Source organism: Chaetodon trifascialis, chromosome 21, assembly GCF_039877785.1.
Source record: "Chaetodon trifascialis isolate fChaTrf1 chromosome 21, fChaTrf1.hap1, whole genome shotgun sequence".
Taxonomy (NCBI): domain Eukaryota; kingdom Metazoa; phylum Chordata; class Actinopteri; order Chaetodontiformes; family Chaetodontidae; genus Chaetodon; species Chaetodon trifascialis.
In genome coordinates, this window is record NC_092076.1 from 12576131 (window position 1) to 12593671 (window position 17541).

General features: G+C 41.9%; 1 protein-coding gene across 4 annotated transcripts; it reads left to right on the forward strand.

Moving 5' to 3' along the window:
* Positions 1–88: 88 nt before the first annotated feature.
* kctd5b (potassium channel tetramerization domain containing 5b) lies at positions 89–16938 on the forward strand. 4 transcript variants are annotated; one of them, XM_070990461.1, is made up of 8 exons: positions 89–405; positions 6428–6536; positions 6655–6746; positions 6870–6965; positions 7164–7268; positions 10752–10877; positions 11865–11932; positions 13391–13500. In XM_070990461.1, the coding sequence occupies exons 1-7, from the start codon at positions 184–186 to the stop codon at positions 11907–11909; spliced, it is 795 nt and encodes a 264-aa protein (XP_070846562.1). In that variant the 5' UTR covers positions 89–183; the 3' UTR covers positions 11910–11932; positions 13391–13500. The 4 variants fall into 4 exon arrangements, with proteins under 4 accessions (XP_070846562.1, XP_070846563.1, XP_070846564.1 ...); XM_070990462.1 differs by lacking the exon at positions 11865–11932 and having other exon boundaries at positions 91–405; positions 13391–16938; XM_070990463.1 differs by lacking the exon at positions 7164–7268 and having other exon boundaries at positions 91–405; positions 13391–16938.
* The last annotated feature ends 603 nt before the right edge of the window (positions 16939–17541 follow it).

Here is a 17541-nt window from a genome sequence, read left to right on the forward strand (position 1 = left end):
TTTCTCTAGAATAATTTATGCAAGTGTCTGTCAGTGCTGGTTGAGTGGGTTAGTAGGAGTGGCTGAGGCGCTGGCAGGCTGCTTTGCATGACTCGTGGACTCTCAAGTTGGTGGCTGCAGCTTGGATATTTCCTGTCAGCCGCACAGACAGTCGAGCTGAGGGCGGAGGAGACGAGGAGAGGGATGGCAGAGAACAGCTCCGAGACGAGCAGCTCCGTTCACCGGAGATGTTTGGCCCATTCTCCGGCGGAGAGAAACATCTCAGCCGGTGTCGGGGCATCGAAATGGATTCGACTAAACGTCGGCGGGACGTATTTTTTGACAACGAGACAGACGCTGTGTCGGGATCCAAAATCATTTCTGTACAGACTGAGCCAAGCTGACCCCGAGCTCGACTCCGACAAGGTAACGTTAAATGCTAAGCTAGTCCAGCTAGTTAGCGTTGTAGTTAGGAGCGCAGTTGGTTAACTCAATTGTATTTCTCACTAAATTAGCTTGTATTTACTAACTGCATGGCGAAGCAGTTGAGGTGGTTGGTGAGTGCGCTTGCCAGCTTGCTTAACCAGAGCCACAGTTTTGTGAAAGTCAGTGTCTATTCATACTTAGTGCTAACTCGATTTTTTGTGGCTAGTTAGCATTAGCTCGCTAAGCTAGCTAGATTCCGACAGTCACCACATGACATACGATCTTGATGCTAGCTTGCGTGTCTAACTTAGCTGGCTCGTAATGGGTCTTTAACAAGATAAACTGTCAGGTCCTCCGGTAGCCTAAGTGTATTGTGCAGTTGAAAACAGGGCATGATTTGTAATTGTTTCTATAGGTTTTCTAGTCAAAATATTAAGTCGCCTCAGTAGTTGGAAACTTTCCCCATCTGAGGCCATTGCATTGCATTGCGTTGCAGTGATCGAGGTGTCAGATGTCAAATAGCGACAACATCCCAATCTTCCTCCTAACCTGGACAGTATTGACAAAAGTCCTGTTATATATCCGTCTTTAAACCTCACTGTATAGTTGGTGTAGCCCAATTTTACTCTAATATGTAATCTAAACCTAAGGTGGGTCTTTAACTTTAACAAATGAGTGCCAAAATTCTACACTATTGATAAACTATTCATCTATAGTTCTTTTCTGGCCCATCCAGTGATTGTAATGTCGCCAGCGTTGTTGCTATAATTAACTGGTTAAATGATCTCCACATATAGGACTTTATTGCCCGATCAATTTGTGTTTTTTTCCCTCCCTCTCCAGAGGTTAGTCTGTTACTTGGCTGTGTTTGCTATGCAGTAATCTGCCTCTGTGCTGGTGGTGAGGCTCCCCTAATGAGTACATAAGTCATTGCCAAGTGGGGTGAGGTGCTGCTGACAACTGAAAGCTCAGGATGAAGTCACTCATCTCCCTGAATGGCCTCAGTGCTCCAGATGCAGCCTCCTCTCTGTTTGTCCATCTGCCAGTTTTAACAGCAGCGTGTGTGCTTCAAGGGCCTCAAGCCCAGTCAAACACAATGTATTAGTGTCTGTATACATAGTGTAATGTGCTCCGCTTTTCATCGTTCATTTTGCTGTCCCATTATTCATTGTTTTCATCTACTTGCACATTTTAATCTTCACCTCTGTCCCCCTTTATGCTAAGCTGAGGCCATGGCTCATCTCGTATTTTCATGCAAATATCTTAATCTCTGAATAATCAGCTTGCTTTTTTGTCAGCCTATCCTCCCATGAGCATCGGATCAGTCCATCTCAATCCCTTGTCTTAAGTGTGTATCAGACTCTCATGCCATTACTGTACCTGCAGACAGTCTGGTTTAAGATAGCACCCAGCACAGGACAGGTTATTATTAGATATTATTTCACTCGCCACTGTGTCTCAAACTGTATATGTTGACATGATTTCATCTAATTTGCAACTGAGCCAGCAAAGTTGTTGTGTTTCTTGCGTCACACAATCCTGCATGTGAATAGGAAGCCCAGCAGAGTAACAGATCAGTGAGGAGCTCTGTTTTTGGGCGAATGCAGTATTGTGTTTCCCAGCCAAGGAAATGAGTGGTTCAGCTCTCAGTCACGCAGGCTGACGTGCTTCAGCAGGACTCTTGAGGAGAACTGCATTATTCATGTTGTTGACTGGAGCCTGTTTTGCACATTGGGGTAGATCAGGGAGAAAGTGGAGGAAGTGCTATGAGGTGCACTGCCATAACAGCTGATGATCTCATATTTATAAGTATTCTGTTTAGATAGTTTATCCCATAACAGACATGCTTCTAATTGCTGTCATCTCAGAGTGATATTATTGTTACGAGGTTTGTTAGGTTTAAGTGACTAATTCATGCTGCAAGATCATAAGCGGGTACTGCTTTCAGCATTGTCAATTGTCCTGTCAACAAGCTGAGAGATGCACATCAATGAGCACCCATCCCTTTGGCAGAGTCCTGCTCTCAAACTACTCAGCTCAGGACTTCTCAAGTAGAGACCCAGCTTCCTAGCTTTGAGAGCTGCATCAATTTTTCAAGCACCCCATCACAAAGGATTCTTGTTCCTTCAACGTCTTATTCTTTTCATATTCATATCCATTTGATGCCCGGCGAAGTTCTCTCTGCGGCATGTGTGAGAGAAATATGGCCGCATTTAATGCTAGATTCAGGTTGTATGTCATGCCTGAGCACACTGTGGGAGGCAACGTAAATATTTAACAGTGATATCTCGGTCTGCTCTTGTTTCTTCTCACAGTAAGTGCTCAACAGAGCACTGCAGGGTTTTGTTGGCAAATCAGGTATGACTCAAGGCTGGTCCTGTTGGCTTTATCAGTCGAAAGCAACTTTATTCACAATTGAGCATAGCCCCGTGTTGCAGCAAATTTAAAATGGTGCTCGCTAGAATTTTGTCACGCACTAAACTCCATCATCAGGGAGACCAACCATTTCACTTAGAGCCTCTTTTTCTATTGCAATACACATTTGCTGTTGCTGCCTAGAGAAAACTCCAGGTTGCAGTGATTTCCTTGCTTTCCAGCTTAGCCGTGCAGCTACTTAGCCGCCTCTCATCATGACAGCGAAGCTTTTAGGGGACTTTTAAAAGGAGCCGTTCATTTACTGCCTGAAGCACTCCTCCATCATAAATTGTTCTGCAAAGCGCACTGATGGTGTTGCCTTGCACAACTGAAAATGGTAGAAAGGCGAGAAGTTCCTCCCAGCCCTGGTGAAAGGTCAAACTCACGTTCAAATGACAGTGTTAAATATCTTGAAATATGAGATACTTTCACATAATACAGCCTTAATACGATGCGTGTATTATTGAAAAGATGAAGGCCTATTTTACTATGCCATTACTGCTTGTACTCCGGAGGGACTCCTGGCTCCTACTCTTCGAGGAGCAGACTTCCACTTGGCTAAGTAACTCCAGTCATGTGACTCAGAAGATCCACTGCAACATATTTAAGTACTGTTTCTGCAGTGGGCTTGTTCTCCAGCTCGGCTGCACTGAAGGCAGCATTTGATGATGCTTTCATTCTTTATAGTCTTGGCCTGAGCAAGTTAGAATGGCTTTATGTGAGTGTGTTAATTGTTTTCATCATCTTGCAGTTCCTTTTTTTTTCTTTGATTATTACTGGCAACCATCTGGTGTATTGTTTGAAAGCCTGTATGAAATTTAGCAGCGAATATCCCCACACCTGCCTGCAAAGTTTTCATGTACACCCATTGTCGTACTGGGGAGCAAACATGCAGCGGCTTGTTAATTTTGTTGAATTAAGAATTGACTTTGAGTGTTGATGTGTCTGCAGAAAGCCGTATTGGACATAATGTGCCTGAAGGGTGGGTCACCATGGTATTTCCTGTGGGAGGATATGTATTTTGTGTCGGAGAAGAATGATAAGGTTAATACTCTACACTTGCCTCTGCTGAGAGGCCCACCCTTCTAATTAGCTTTTGTTTACCTCAATTTTAAGTTGTTTTCAGCTTGGATTTGCTCTTTTTACTGTATGTATGGAAGGCTTTGCAGTTTCAATATTTTTGCAAGGCTTAATCACAGTGTAGCCATGTAGCGTGCCTGACCTACACCGAACTGACCTATTTCTGGTGGTTATTGTAGGCGGTGTTGACACTTACCAGTGTATTTGTTGATATCATCTGGTTTCAAGTTTAAGCAGTTGGCTCCATGCAGGTATATTGTTTGTATTTAATTAATCGACATCTTTGAGGTATGAATGAAGAGTTAGTGTCTGTCAGGATAGGTTGTTGTTACTTTACCTGTTCTATTTTTCTTCACAACCTTGATACTCATACATGAAAAGGTGCTTTTGTTTATCTATATATATTCTTTCTCTGCACTTCTTCCCTTCAATTTCGTCACTTTTCCTTCTCTTTTCCTGTCAGTCTACAGTACATCCTAGCAGCCTTCCTCCTATTCCCTCACTGTCCCCACCCTTCTGTTTGTTGCCCTGTGCTCCCCAGCCTGGGCCCCCAGAGACACAGCCTTTTGTTTTTAATTAAAAACAATGTCCCCTTTGTGTACACGGGCCCATATCCGAGCCCCCATAATCATCTTTCTCTGAACTGGGTCACCGTCACCCCAAATTCCCCACAGATGCATGTGCACCCAGAGGACCAGCAACAGGCTTGTCAGCACAACAGGTCAGGAATCGGGGGGTTTACAAGCGAAGTGTTTGATCACTGGGTGTTTTTTAAGGTAGTATTCAAAAGTTTATTTGTACAGTACAAATAAGCCTTATTTCACTGCAGACATTTTGATTTGTCACAGTAGGATGAACCATGGTGTTGCTAATCACATCAGCAATGGCTCTATTGTACAAGTGTCCCCGTGTGACATGAGCCAACGTGCACCATACTTGGAATACTGAAACCAAAGCACCAAACAGAATTCAATTGTACTGAAATTTTTTTACTCCTGTGCCCACATCAAGCCCAGGTTGAGCATGTTCCTTCAGCAGGTTCTTTATTGGATAGGTGATAGTGAAGAACCAGAAGGGAATTGAGGAGAGAGCCTTAACCACCCAAAGCCCATCTTGCTATCAAGGTCACTGGAAGTTGTAGAAAAACACGGCAGTTCTTGTTTTTGATAATGTTACTTAAACTGGCAATAGCTTGGCAATCTAGTGCATTGCAGCTCTAATGTTAAAATCAGCCTTGATCTACAGCGTGGTTCGAATGTGGTCAGTTGTTCCAGCTTTGGCCATGTCTTGTTTCAATCCACGCAGGCCCACCTGTGCTTGTGCTTAAACTTCAGCGACTATGGAAATGTAAGGAACTGACACAGGGCAGTGGGACCAGAATAGAGCTCCGTTGGGCTCCGGTGGGATATTTTTGCTTTGGAAAGGAGGTCAGCCAGCTAAGAGGGTTCAGAGATTCATTACAAAAGAAAATGCACTGGGACCTTTTCTCATTATTGGAAAGATTAATGGGTTTTGAGTTGAATCCATGTCTGGACTCGTGAAGACAAAGTAACTATGAATGTGCACTTTGGCGTACACCTGCCTGGATGCATGAGTTTGGTCATGGCTTGGAGTGTATGACAGTATTGCTGAGCTGTGTTGTTGCACCGACCGGCACTGCTGCCAATTTGTCAAGTTTGCCTCTGAAGCCATATACTTGTCTGATAGTCATACATCCTGCAGCATTTGAAGATTAGCACAAAATTTGCTTAAGGCTTTTCCTCCATGCTGAGTGTTTTACTAAATGTCATGCGCATTTGACTCACTAAATGTCACATCCTATTAAGTAAACTCGTGTCAGTAGCAGTAGTTAAACAGCTGCTCAAACTGACTTTAATGTTATGTGTTCGAACCAGACTAGGCTAATTGTCGGTTGTAAGCCAAGGTGCTTCCTCCTGGTCCCCTTGGTGGATCCAGCCTTCTGTTCCACATCTTTTTCTGTTCTGCTCTAATTGTTTTAGCCTCCTTTTCCCCCATGAGATGAAGGCGGTCTAATCGCAGTACTTACAGAAATAGGGGAATACCCAACGGTTGTGAAGGAATCAGGATCAAACCCAAGGCCTCTGGGAGTAGTGAAGTGATATCCCAATGCTGTTGTATGTGTGTGGCGCTCTGTGTGCACACGTCCTCTCAACCTCTGTAGAGATTATCAGCACAGGAGCTGACCTCGTAATTCTCATCCCTCGAGTTCTGTCTACTGATGCACAGTGTTGCCAGCCCCCGAGAACAGATTACGTTTCGATTAAGATGTACGCCTGCCCGTTGTCTCTTTTTAAAGGAGGGCTGACGTTTTGGGAAAATACCATTTTCATTTTACCCAGAGTCAAATGAGAAGGTTTGAAATCTCTGTGCGTGCGTTCCCTTTACTGGATGCATACATCAGTGACAGAAATAAGCATTTTTCCTAAATGTTGGATTGTTTCTTTGAATAGAACAGTGAATATGGTGTTATTTATTCATCTCATCCTCCTTCTGTTCTGCTTTTCAGGATGAAACTGGTGCCTATCTCATAGACAGAGACCCCACATACTTTGGGCCAGTGCTTAACTACTTGAGGCATGGCAAACTGGTGCTCAACAGGGACCTGGCAGAGGAAGGTAACTGTGGAATATGAGATGTTTCCCTTCATTCGCTTGATTCTGTCATAGGCCACAGTGTCTCTGCAAAACCCTAAAGTAGATGCTGTTGTGATGTGTTTCTTATTCACTGTTTCAGGTGTTCTAGAAGAAGCTGAATTTTACAACATCACATCATTAATAAAGCTCATCAAAGACAAGATCAGGGAACGTGACTGTAAAACATCACAGGTATAACAAGTTCTATTTAGATAGGTTTGTCCATGAATGCGACGATCCTGTTTTATTCATTTCGTCAACTGTTATCTCTCCGTTTCCATCCCATTTCCCTCCCGTGCTCGTCCTTCCTCTCAGGTTCCGGTGAAGCATGTGTACCGGGTGCTGCAGTGCCAGGAGGAGGAGCTGACGCAGATGGTGTCTACCATGTCCGACGGCTGGAAGTTTGAACAGGTAAATCTCCTCCCGCAGGGTCACGGCAGCAATCCTCCTTTCATGTGCTTCACCCACCCCGCTATGCTCACATTGACCCAGAAAGTCCAATCCTCAATATTGGAAATGGCTAAAAAGCCGAAACAGCAAATCACATCTTTCTCAATGTCCGCATACGTGATCCGGGCATCCCGTCTGTGCTCTGATTGGTTGTTGCAGCTTGTCAGTATAGGTTACGGGCGGGCCCACCAGTCAGAGTTTCTGCTGATTGTGTCAAGGGAGGTGAAGGGAGAGGAGTCTGCTTTGCCAAACAACAGCGGAGAGGTGTGTCCCTCAAATTTCTGTCCACGGGCTGGTCACTGCATGGTCCCCATGTTGTCCATACACACCCCGTTGGCCATTGTTTGTCCCAAGTAGACACATAGCTGTTGGTCTTCTTTTATTTTTTTTCCTCAATGTTCATCTGTACTGCTTGCTCACCAGTGAGGCCAAGAGAACGTGACACCTGTTTCTTGTCTGTGATTTTATTTTATTACACTCTTCTTTTAATCATACTGCATTCACAGTTTGTAAGCTTGTCAAACAGCCTTCTGTGTTTTTGCTTTGATGTAGCCACTTGGCTGTTTTGGGGGGCTGTGATGTGATATAGTTGTGGTTGTTTAGAGGAGAAACTTTTGAATAAAAATGTTGTTTTATCTTCCCCGCAGGTAATTGAAACGGAATCCGACATTAAGACAGAATAATCCAAGTTTATATGAGAGTTTGTGTTCAGCTGGAAATGCCGAAGGCAAATTTCTCTAGTGAGAAACCACATGTTTGGGTGTTGGGAGTGTGTATTATGGTGAATGAATCTCTCTGAGAGGAGGGATCACTGGATCTCCCATTAGAGCTGAAATCTCTAATCTCCTTACATGGGTCAGATGGGAAACTCCTAGAAACACTCCTTATGCAAGCCTAAAGCTGAGTCGTCGGCTCAGCCCAGGAGAGTCTTTTCGGGAGATGAGCTTTAATGACGTGCTGCGTCTTGAAGACTCCCGTGAACATAGAGAATCTGTTAAAGTGTATTTTGGTGTGTGTTGAGTCTTAAGCAGTGTGACAAGTAAAATCCATGTTTTAGCTGGTTGAGATTATTTGGTGTTTTTTATTTTTTTCTGCCGTGATGCCTCATGTAAGAGAGAACACTTAACAACAACAAGTCTCCGGCAGCAGTGGTTAATGAGGCAATGCATGTCTGAACATGCACACCTGGGTACAAACGGTATACATGTATCCTGCAGTGTGCACACACTTAACATTCAGTTTTTAAGATGACTTCCCTGTATTTGTCCTATTGTGTCCTTTGTGTCTTTTATTCAACTGACCTGACTGGGAATCGGAACATTAGAAAAGACCATGATGATTGTAAAAGTGCTTTCTAAAGATGTCATGCGTGGGATTTTCTCTGAGCAATTTGTTTCCTCACCGACACATTCGGTGTTTTGAGGAAAAGGTCACTCGCTGTCACCAGCAGTAGCTTCACTGACTGGTTGAGTTTGAGTTGTTTTGCACACAGTTCCCTCACAAATCTTGAGTAAAGCCTTGTGGTAGACTGGTAAGCCATGTAGCCAAAGCAACATATAATGAGTCATAGAAAGCAGAGTGTTGGATGCAGCTCATAGTTTCTGCAAGCCTGGTTTAAAAAAAAAAAAAAAAAAGTCGGGATGTTGGCTAAAATGTAAAGTGCAATGATTTTCAAATCATTTTCCACCTGTAATCACTTGAATACAGGACAAGCTCTAATATGTTATATAATGTTTTGTTGTAACTATACAGTATACTTCCTGAATTTGAGGCCTGCAGCGCTTTCCAAAAACGTTGGGACAGGGATGTTAACCACCGTGTTACATCACCTTTTCTCTTCACAACACTCACTGAGTGTTTGGGAAATGAGGACATTAATTGTTGAGGGTTTCAAAGTGAAATTCTTTCCCATTCTTGCTTGATACATGACTTCAGTTGCTCAACAGTCCGGCGTCTCCGTTGTTGTATTCATAATGAACTTCATGTACTTCATAATGCTGCACACATTTTCAATTGGAGACAGGTCTGGGCTTCAGGCAGGCAAATCTAGTACCCACACTGTTTTACTATGAAACCACGCTGTTGTAACTTGCTATATGTAGCTGGACATTGTCTTGCTGCAATAAGCAGAAGAAGACATCATCCGGATGGCAGCCTCATGTGTACCTTTCAGCATTAAGTTACTCATGCCATGGGCACTATCACGCCTCCACACCATCACAGATGCTGGCTTTTGAAATTAAAGGTGGTCACGGTCTGGATGGTCCTTTTCCTCTTTAGCCCGGAGGACATGACGTCCATGATTTCCAAAAACAATTGCAAATGTGGACTCGTCAGACCACAGCATTGTTGAACTATGGCTTTGGCTTTGCAGGATTGAATGTTAAGTGTTCCTGAGACAAGTTCAATTCCTAAATTCCTGAGACGCTGTGTAAATGATAATTCGCTCATGCTTTTTGACATATAGAGCAACTAAAGACTGGGAAAGTTGTGGACTGCTCCAAAAACGTCTGTTTGGAACATTCCACAGGTGATCAGGTTCATTGGTAATGGCTTGTGAATGACTGAGCCTCTCGAGGATGCTCCTTTAATCACCTGTTGCCATTAGTGTTGTTAGCACTGATGGTATTATCTTCATTAATATGGAAGTTGTTTCCTGCAGACATCGTCCGTGTCATCGTACTGCTAGCATTCAAATCGGAGACCTAAAAAAATGGAACAGGTGTTAATGGATAGCAGTGAGCTGTGTTGGAGTTTGCTCCTCTTTTTTGAAGGGAGGTTGCGGGAGATGCAACGGTTAAAACAAGCTTGTACCTATCGAGTCAAGTCCTTCACTCCCCATCAAACTTTTTTTTTTTTTCAACCAGCATGTTTGCTTCATGTGGCCGAGTCCTTGCACTTGAATTCACTGACTGTCCGCTGATCGTCTTTTTTCTGTCCGTGTCATCTTTGTGCTATTTCTTTCATTGTCATTCCCGTCTATTTGTGGACCACCAGTTATTTTATTTCTGTGCAATTACAGTATCTCGATGACTCTGCCCTTTTGATCTTCACAGGCATTTTACTTTGGGTTTTCAATGCTAGCTTGTCTGCAGGTCTTGAAAATCTGGTTTGCATTGCATTTTAGAAATGTATCAACCAACACATTTCAATGCAGCCTTAAAGTCTTGAGATTGGTCTTGAAGTCACTAACTTCTGCCGTCTCTTGGTGTATTAGTTTACGTTCTTCAAGCAGGGTGCCCTGTTGGGCTAGTTGTCTCAGTGTACCATGTTATTGTGCAATCATGACATCTTTGGTTTAAATACAATTGAATTACTTTTATGTGTCTCCAACCAATATTATACAGTGTTCCGCATTGTTGTCTATCTAATAAAGGCAGATAATTAACCCTAAATACAAACCTCAAAGTCAGAGTTTGGAATTTCCCCTCGCGGGACTAATAAAGGACTATTGAATTGAATTCACTATTGAGAGTTACAGACCCATTTATATTAATGGGTCTGTATGAACTATTTTGAGCTATGTTAAGTAGTGAAACCGTTTACAGTATATTGAGAAGCCTTAAATTGAAGTTGCAGGAACCTGTAGACTCTCTGCGCTCTTTGATTGGTCGTCATCCTCTTTTACATTACATGAACGTCTCCTCGCCTCTGTTTTCCTGCCACGAGTAACCCAGTTTTTGCCTCTTCGACTTCATCAGTCTAACGCTGATTCTTCCACTGTGCTCTGCTCCCATGTCTCTCTAGCTGGTCAGCATAGGCTCCTCTTACAACTATGGAAACGAAGACCAAGCCGAGTTCCTGTGCGTAGTCTCCAAGGAGCTGCACAATCAATCATACGGGACAAACAGTGAGCCCAGTGAGAAGGCTAAGGTAAGTATGTGAGTGTGCATGGAGAGGGGCCAGTTGAAAATCCATCCATAGCAAACATCTGTGAGTGATGGCCTGTGCTGGATGTTTTAAATGCACTGCATTTATGAACGTGCCACCAGGGGACTGAAAGCACCTCTGGTTTATTGATGAGGAACCTCTATGAAGGAGAACATTGTGAATATTCAGGCCCTCAGTTGAAAAACAGCCTGCCTGTATAACCGCAAGCGATCTGAGAAAAAAGAAGATTAAATGTATGAAGTAAAGCAAAGCAGACGTTCATTTTGATGTTTCCCTGACCGAACCAACCCTGGGCTCAGACTTGTGTTAGATTTGACCTGAAATTAAAAAAAAAAACAAAAACAGTATCATCCGTGCCAGGGGTATTAAGAGAGCACAGGTCTGTGGATTAGTGCTGCTATTGGAAAGGTCTTTCCTCAAGGGCTTTGGGAGCGAAGCAGGAGGCACACCCCGAGGAACTGAAGCTCCCGTTAGCTCGTCTCTGCGGGAGCACCGACTCCTTAAAGGCAACGGCGTGAGAAGAAGCCCACAGTTAAACTTACGTTCATGCCGCTTTTTATTTTAATAGAACCATTAAATACCGCCAGAGAGAGCAGAGACTTTGTGGTGAATGTTTCCAGGGGCACTATATCCAAACTGGGTCCTTGAGTATGACTGTTTCTATTCGAGGAATTGAGGTCTAAAATTAGCTCTTGTTTTTGTAGTAAGCAGCTGATTTATTTGTGATAAATGGCACAATTTGAAATCCATTGTGACAGGAAATGAAGGGTGGTGGAAAGGTGCCCTTGGGTAACATTTGTACTTGTTTCCTTGAGTTTTTCATAGACATTAAATGTAGTTGTTAATGTGAATCCCCTCTGGACCCCTTGTTCTCCTTTCCAACATTTCACACCTCCATTCATTTCCATTATTTTACGCCATGCCTTTCTTGTCTTCTTCTGTGCTATCTGCATGCTGCATGTTGCTCAGAGCGAGGACGAGGAGACGGATTATGAAATGAATGACTCTGATTAGAGTTGAGCACTTATGACTCACTGGTGAGCGCTCAAGTGCTCGTAGTCCCTCCACCACACCTCCCGAGTTTGTCCCTCTCCTCCTTTTCCCGTACCTCCTTGATGCACTTTCCATTACTGAAAACTTTGTTCCCATTTGCTTTCAAACACCGCTTGAGCTGCTAATTTACTTAAACCAGAGTGCAGAGACTAAATCCACGTTGAAAATCAGCCACGGCCCTCTACAAGTCAAAGATAGATCAAAAAGCGCCTGCTGAGACTGGTCGAACGCTTCTTTTGCAGGTGAAGCTCTCTTTGAAACCAGATGGGAAGTAGTGTTTCTGTAGTGTAAATAAGACCCTTGTAATTATTGTCATGCTCGCAGCCTTGGTCAATGGAGGGCATGCTGAATCATCAGCTGCTGCAGTTTGACTCATTGTCCCTCATTCAGTGACATTTAAAGGGACGGAAGGGTTGCAGTGCTCCCTGTGTCCATTTCATGGTCAGAAAGCATTACCCTGCATCAGCATTTATTTCACTCTAAATATGATCATAGTACGTTAAATGAGCATCATGGTGTATTGGAGAAGACTTGAGACCATAAACTCATTCAGAAAAGGTTTACTGAGGCAATCAGTCAAGTGAGAAGTAGGGTCATTGTCTCATAAGCTCACATACAATCAGCCTTCTTTTTGCAACCAGTCTAGTCGCCCCCTGCTGGCCATTAGAAAGACTACAGGCTTGAGGCACTTCTTCAAGAGCCATGCATTGTTTCACGCTGATTGGAAGGCTTCAGATAAAGATAAGGGTGTGAAATTATAATTACTTTTTCATATGAATCCAAATTTGAATTGTTCCTAAAACTAAACAGCAGCTTTCTGTTGCTTTGTTACCGTGCTGCAGATGGGAATGCATAAACTACTGAGATACCCTGAATCACATTTACGTTAAAGTCAACCTCTTTTAGACGTTTCAATAACATCATAAATGTACAACTAATGATTATTTTCAGTGATAAATCAGCCCATTATATCCTCCCCTTTTCCAAGAGTCAAATAGATTTTTTTTGTCCGACCAATGGAATTTATGATCAAAATCATTTGTGCTGTTGCCTCAGTAAAGTTCAGAATCGCTGAGGGAGCTGTGGTTACTTTCAGCAGCATGTCTTTCCATTACCAAGGTTGATCCCACCTGACAAGCTTTTCTGCTTCATGAGCGCCCCCAGAATTGGCCCTACAACCACATACTGCATAGTTTCCTCACTTGTGCAAGCTTTCCCTTTTTTTCTCTGCACCCCGTTCAGTGTGCTTGCACATAAACGTATGAATGCCCCTGGCTGAGAGTTTGCTCTGTAGCAGGAATATGTGCTTCAGTAAAACATATGAAATGACTGTGACTAATGAGATGCACAGGACTGCGCAGCCGGGTACTAAATGACCTTTGTCTGTAATGCCTGGTGTTTTTGCTCTTTATTTATTTGCTTTTGGTCTTTTGTCTCTGCAGATTCTTCAGGAAAGGGGTTCCCGGATGTGAAGAGGACTCAGTATTATGAGCTCCAGGTGTTATGATGCAAACATATCATCTTTGTGGAAGAACGTTTGGCACAATGGAGATTTAAAGGGGGTGTGCATTTATTTTGTGGTTTCCCTCCATTTTCGTTTTTATTTCTCGATGTAAATAAGTCTGTTTACTGACAATTTGTGCCTGTACATTTAAACTGGACCTTTTTTTTTTTTAAATTAGCGGCAAGTTTTTTTTTTTCTGATTGAAAGTAAGGAATTGCAATCTACATGTTTTATGCTATAAAATATGGCCGTCATCATTTAAGGCCAATGATTCACTCAGGGTCATCTATGGAGTTAATTCTTATATCCTTCAATTCAAGGGTTTGGTAAGGGATCAGTGTAGTCTTTAGAACTCAAAGTATCAAACTCAAATCATCGTTCTAGAGATGTTAAGAAGGGAATCCTGCATTTATTTCGAGCATGTTGAAGAGTTAAGCTATTAAATGTGAAATTCGCCCTGAAAACAAACATGAAACGTTTTTCCAAAGCTTTGAAACAGTTACACTGAGATTTGTGATCATGAGGATCTCAGCTACACAACACACATTCTCAGCCCGCGATGAGAACGATGTGAACAAAAAATGTCAGTGATTTGACACAGTAAGTAAAGGGGCATTAGGTAATTGAACACATTAACAAGGCCTTTATCACTGATGAGGAAGTGACCTGTAATGAACAGACATTTGAAAGTCCCATTTTCATGTAGGCTAAGGAAGCTAACTTTAGCGATACAGCAGAAATATCTTCCAGTGTCGCGATGCAACAGACTTTATCGTTAGCTTTTTTTGACTGGAGAAGTAAATGTGTTTATCGTGTAGCTGCTCGGGGCACCGTGTGCTCTGTCCTGTAACCTTAGTAACGCATTAACCCACAGATCCGGCCTTTGTGTGCTCTGGAATTAAGTAATTATTATATTTTCAGGAAGTCCACTTACCTTTTTTTAGGATGAAACTTTCAAAGTATTGGACCCGCACACGTTCATTCAGGCTGGTGTGTTTCAGAGTAAGAGCTCTGCCGCTAATCGTATCAACATGTAGAATCGCTCTCTAATTGTTTATATCAAGTTTAATCTGCCAGATATATTTCTCATCTTGAATTTAGTTTGAGGCCTCCTCATGTTCATAGGTCTAAAGTTAACTACCAAAATAGACAAAGGTGTTTCAATGTGATTTCTGTTTCACTGCGATATTATTTTTTTGAAACGTCGGTGTCCTCCAACGTTGTCCTGTTAACTGTCAGGAAAGACGTCCTCAAGACAGTGCCGTCTTTATTTTTCTCCCGCTGAGTTCTCTGTAAAAGACAAGTGTGTAGGATGTAGTGGCATCTAGTGGTGAGGTTGTAGCAACCAACTGAACCCGTCTCCCCCCCACCCACGTAGGAGAACCTACAGTGGTCACAAAAAATGCTAAAAGCACTCTCCAGAGCCAGTGTTTTGTTTAGTTTTTGGTTTTTTGGTCCACTGTGGGCTACTGTAGGACATAAAGAGCTCATTTTGAGGTAACGAAAACCCTTCTTTTCAGCTGATTATACACAATTGAAAACATAATTATTAATATTATATTCCATTTCTGCCAATAGATGCCCTTTAATCCTACACACTGGACCTTTAACTTTTTTATTTTGTGTGCTTGAGGGAACATCTTGTTTGAGGTTTGTTTTGTTTTTTTTGTCTGGGGGGGGTATTTGTTGCGTGGGAGGTTTGGGGACTAGACCTGTTTGAAGGCAGTGGTGAAGGACTTTCTGTTCATATCCAGAGGATTTTTGTTTTGATGTAAATAATCCAAATTCAATATTAATATTTAACTCTTAAAAAAAAAACTGCACGTTTTGTACACTGTATAGAAAACACAACTTCAGATGGAAGTTGTTTATACTGGATCTTTAAAAATGAGAAACTCTTGACAATGTTAAGTAGTGTTTTGCATTGTTTGTACAGGACTCTGGAGATTTCTGAGTTTGGATTGAAACAGCTGATGCTGAAAATGGTGTCTTTCACTGAGAACATGCCTGGAACATGTTTTGATAACCAACAACAAAGCTATACTTGGCTGGCTATGAAGTTGACTGTTACATTTCAAAACAAATGTATTTTTTCCTGCATTGTGATAGATTCTTCTAAGCATTTTGAATTGTGTAGATTTCGTACACAGCATTACAAGCACTACAGTGGAAAACAACACTGTGCACATTGCTTACAAGCCTGTAATGTTGTTAATGTAAATACTGCATTTTAGAACACTTTTTTTTATAGAAAGTTGTTTTCAGGTTTGATGTGTGGTTTTGATAGGTTGGATATTTCATTCACAAATAATCATTTTAGTGTTGCCTTTTTTTCCCAATGACCAAAATCCAATGTCTTATGTGTATTGTACACATTAATCTTAGTGTCAGGGATGAGTAAACTTTCTTAATGCTGGCACACTTTGTACATATAGACTTGTTAACGACACACAAACCTCCATTTACTCACATGTACACATATACACACTTGACTAAAACAGTTTTTATATTGTCGGGGAAACAAGTATGGATGCATGTTTTTGATATAGATATACACACACACGTATATATATGTATAAACACACAAACACACACACAAGGGCTTTTAAAGTGCAAAATTTGACATCTGCAAAGAGGTTCAATCAAAGTAGACTGGATTTCCTGCCAGAGCAAGGCTGTGTTTACATTTGCTATAGTATTCTGAAGCCTTCCAATTCTGTACTGTCTTGCACTCCCTCGCACATGTTAACATTCGTCTGACTTGTGTGACTGCACCAATGGCAACTAGCACTCCCCACTCCACACGAACTGATGCTCACACGGACGTGCATAAGATACTCCATCCGTTTCTGACAGCCTATGCTTGAGCGTTGCAGACAATCTTGCTTTCCGCCCTCTCTGACGGCAGAGATGCTCACTTTTAGTATGAGGAAACTTAACCTGCGTTGGCTCAAAGCAAAGGTTTATTTGGGTCTTCTTTTGAGACTTTTTTTTTTTCTTCCCGCGATGAGATTTAATGTGTTTTTGTGTTTGATTTGCTTGGTTCAGTTGTAACCTCATTTGATATACTCTGGTCTGAGGTGTTAAACTCCTCTACTTAAGCAGCTACATTACCTTTAATGCCCTTCACAAACAGGTTGTCTGGTTGACCATTTGGCATTGATAATCATTTCATGTGATGGACAAACTTATCAGATCTGTAGCCTAATACTTATAAGTGCCCAGTTTGTTTTGCATTCAAGTCATAAGTCACAGACCACTGTAATGCATGATTGAAGATGATCACACTTGTAATCAGAGGGAATGAATGTGTCATTTTTCCTCAATCTAGCAGTTACTTAAATGAATAAGGTTCTCATATCACTACATCGATCACTTCTATATGATCTTATGCAATGTTAAAAATATACAAACTAAGTATGAGGTTAAGGGGGTAGATCTATATGGTCTTGCATAAGGTAAACTCAATAAAAATGTTGTCATTCATGTGTGTCTTTTTTTCCCGTCAGAGATGTTTACCCTGTGGCTCTGCCATAGTGGAAATGGTTCATTATTATTTTGATACACAATAGAAAATATACGATTAGCTTTTTGCAGTTATCATATATTATGTAGATCGGACAGAAAGCGGGTTAGAGACACTGTAGAAACGACCAAATAAATGAATAAATCATGACAACAAATCCTGATTTTTGATAAACAGCGACCTCTTGTGTCACCTGCTCAAAACAGGTTGTAATGGTATAGCTGCCTTGAAAATGCCTGTTTAAATGTAGACGATACTTTTTTTTATTATTCGTTGTTTCTACACTAGAGATTAAAAACGTTAGTAAATATGTGTCTTACAACCAAGAAAACCTCAAGTTAGCTTGGTCTTTTGTAATTGTACAAATGTTATGTGATTTGTCAGTCGTTCGGGTTTACAGTCTTTGGTCTGGGCAAAGATGTTATATGGGAGAAGATAGAAATCCACCTGTGCCCAGCTAGAATTGGACACCAAGCGTTTGGACATTAATGATATGTGAAAAAGGAAAACTACGTTTGGTTCAATGAATCTATAAATTGTTTAAATAAACAGTAGGCAGGTAA

Bases quoted from the DNA above. Each gene is read 5' to 3' on its own strand.
- kctd5b (XM_070990461.1), top strand. From the start codon at position 184: ATGGCAGAGAACAGCTCCGAGACGAGCAGCTCCGTTCACCGGAGATGT. The intron at 406-6,427 runs GTAACGTTAAAT...TCTGCTTTTCAG, and splicing joins CCGAGCTCGACTCCGACAAG to GATGAAACTGGTGCCTATCT. The intron at 10,878-11,864 runs GTAAGTATGTGA...CATGTTGCTCAG, and splicing joins AGCCCAGTGAGAAGGCTAAG to AGCGAGGACGAGGAGACGGA.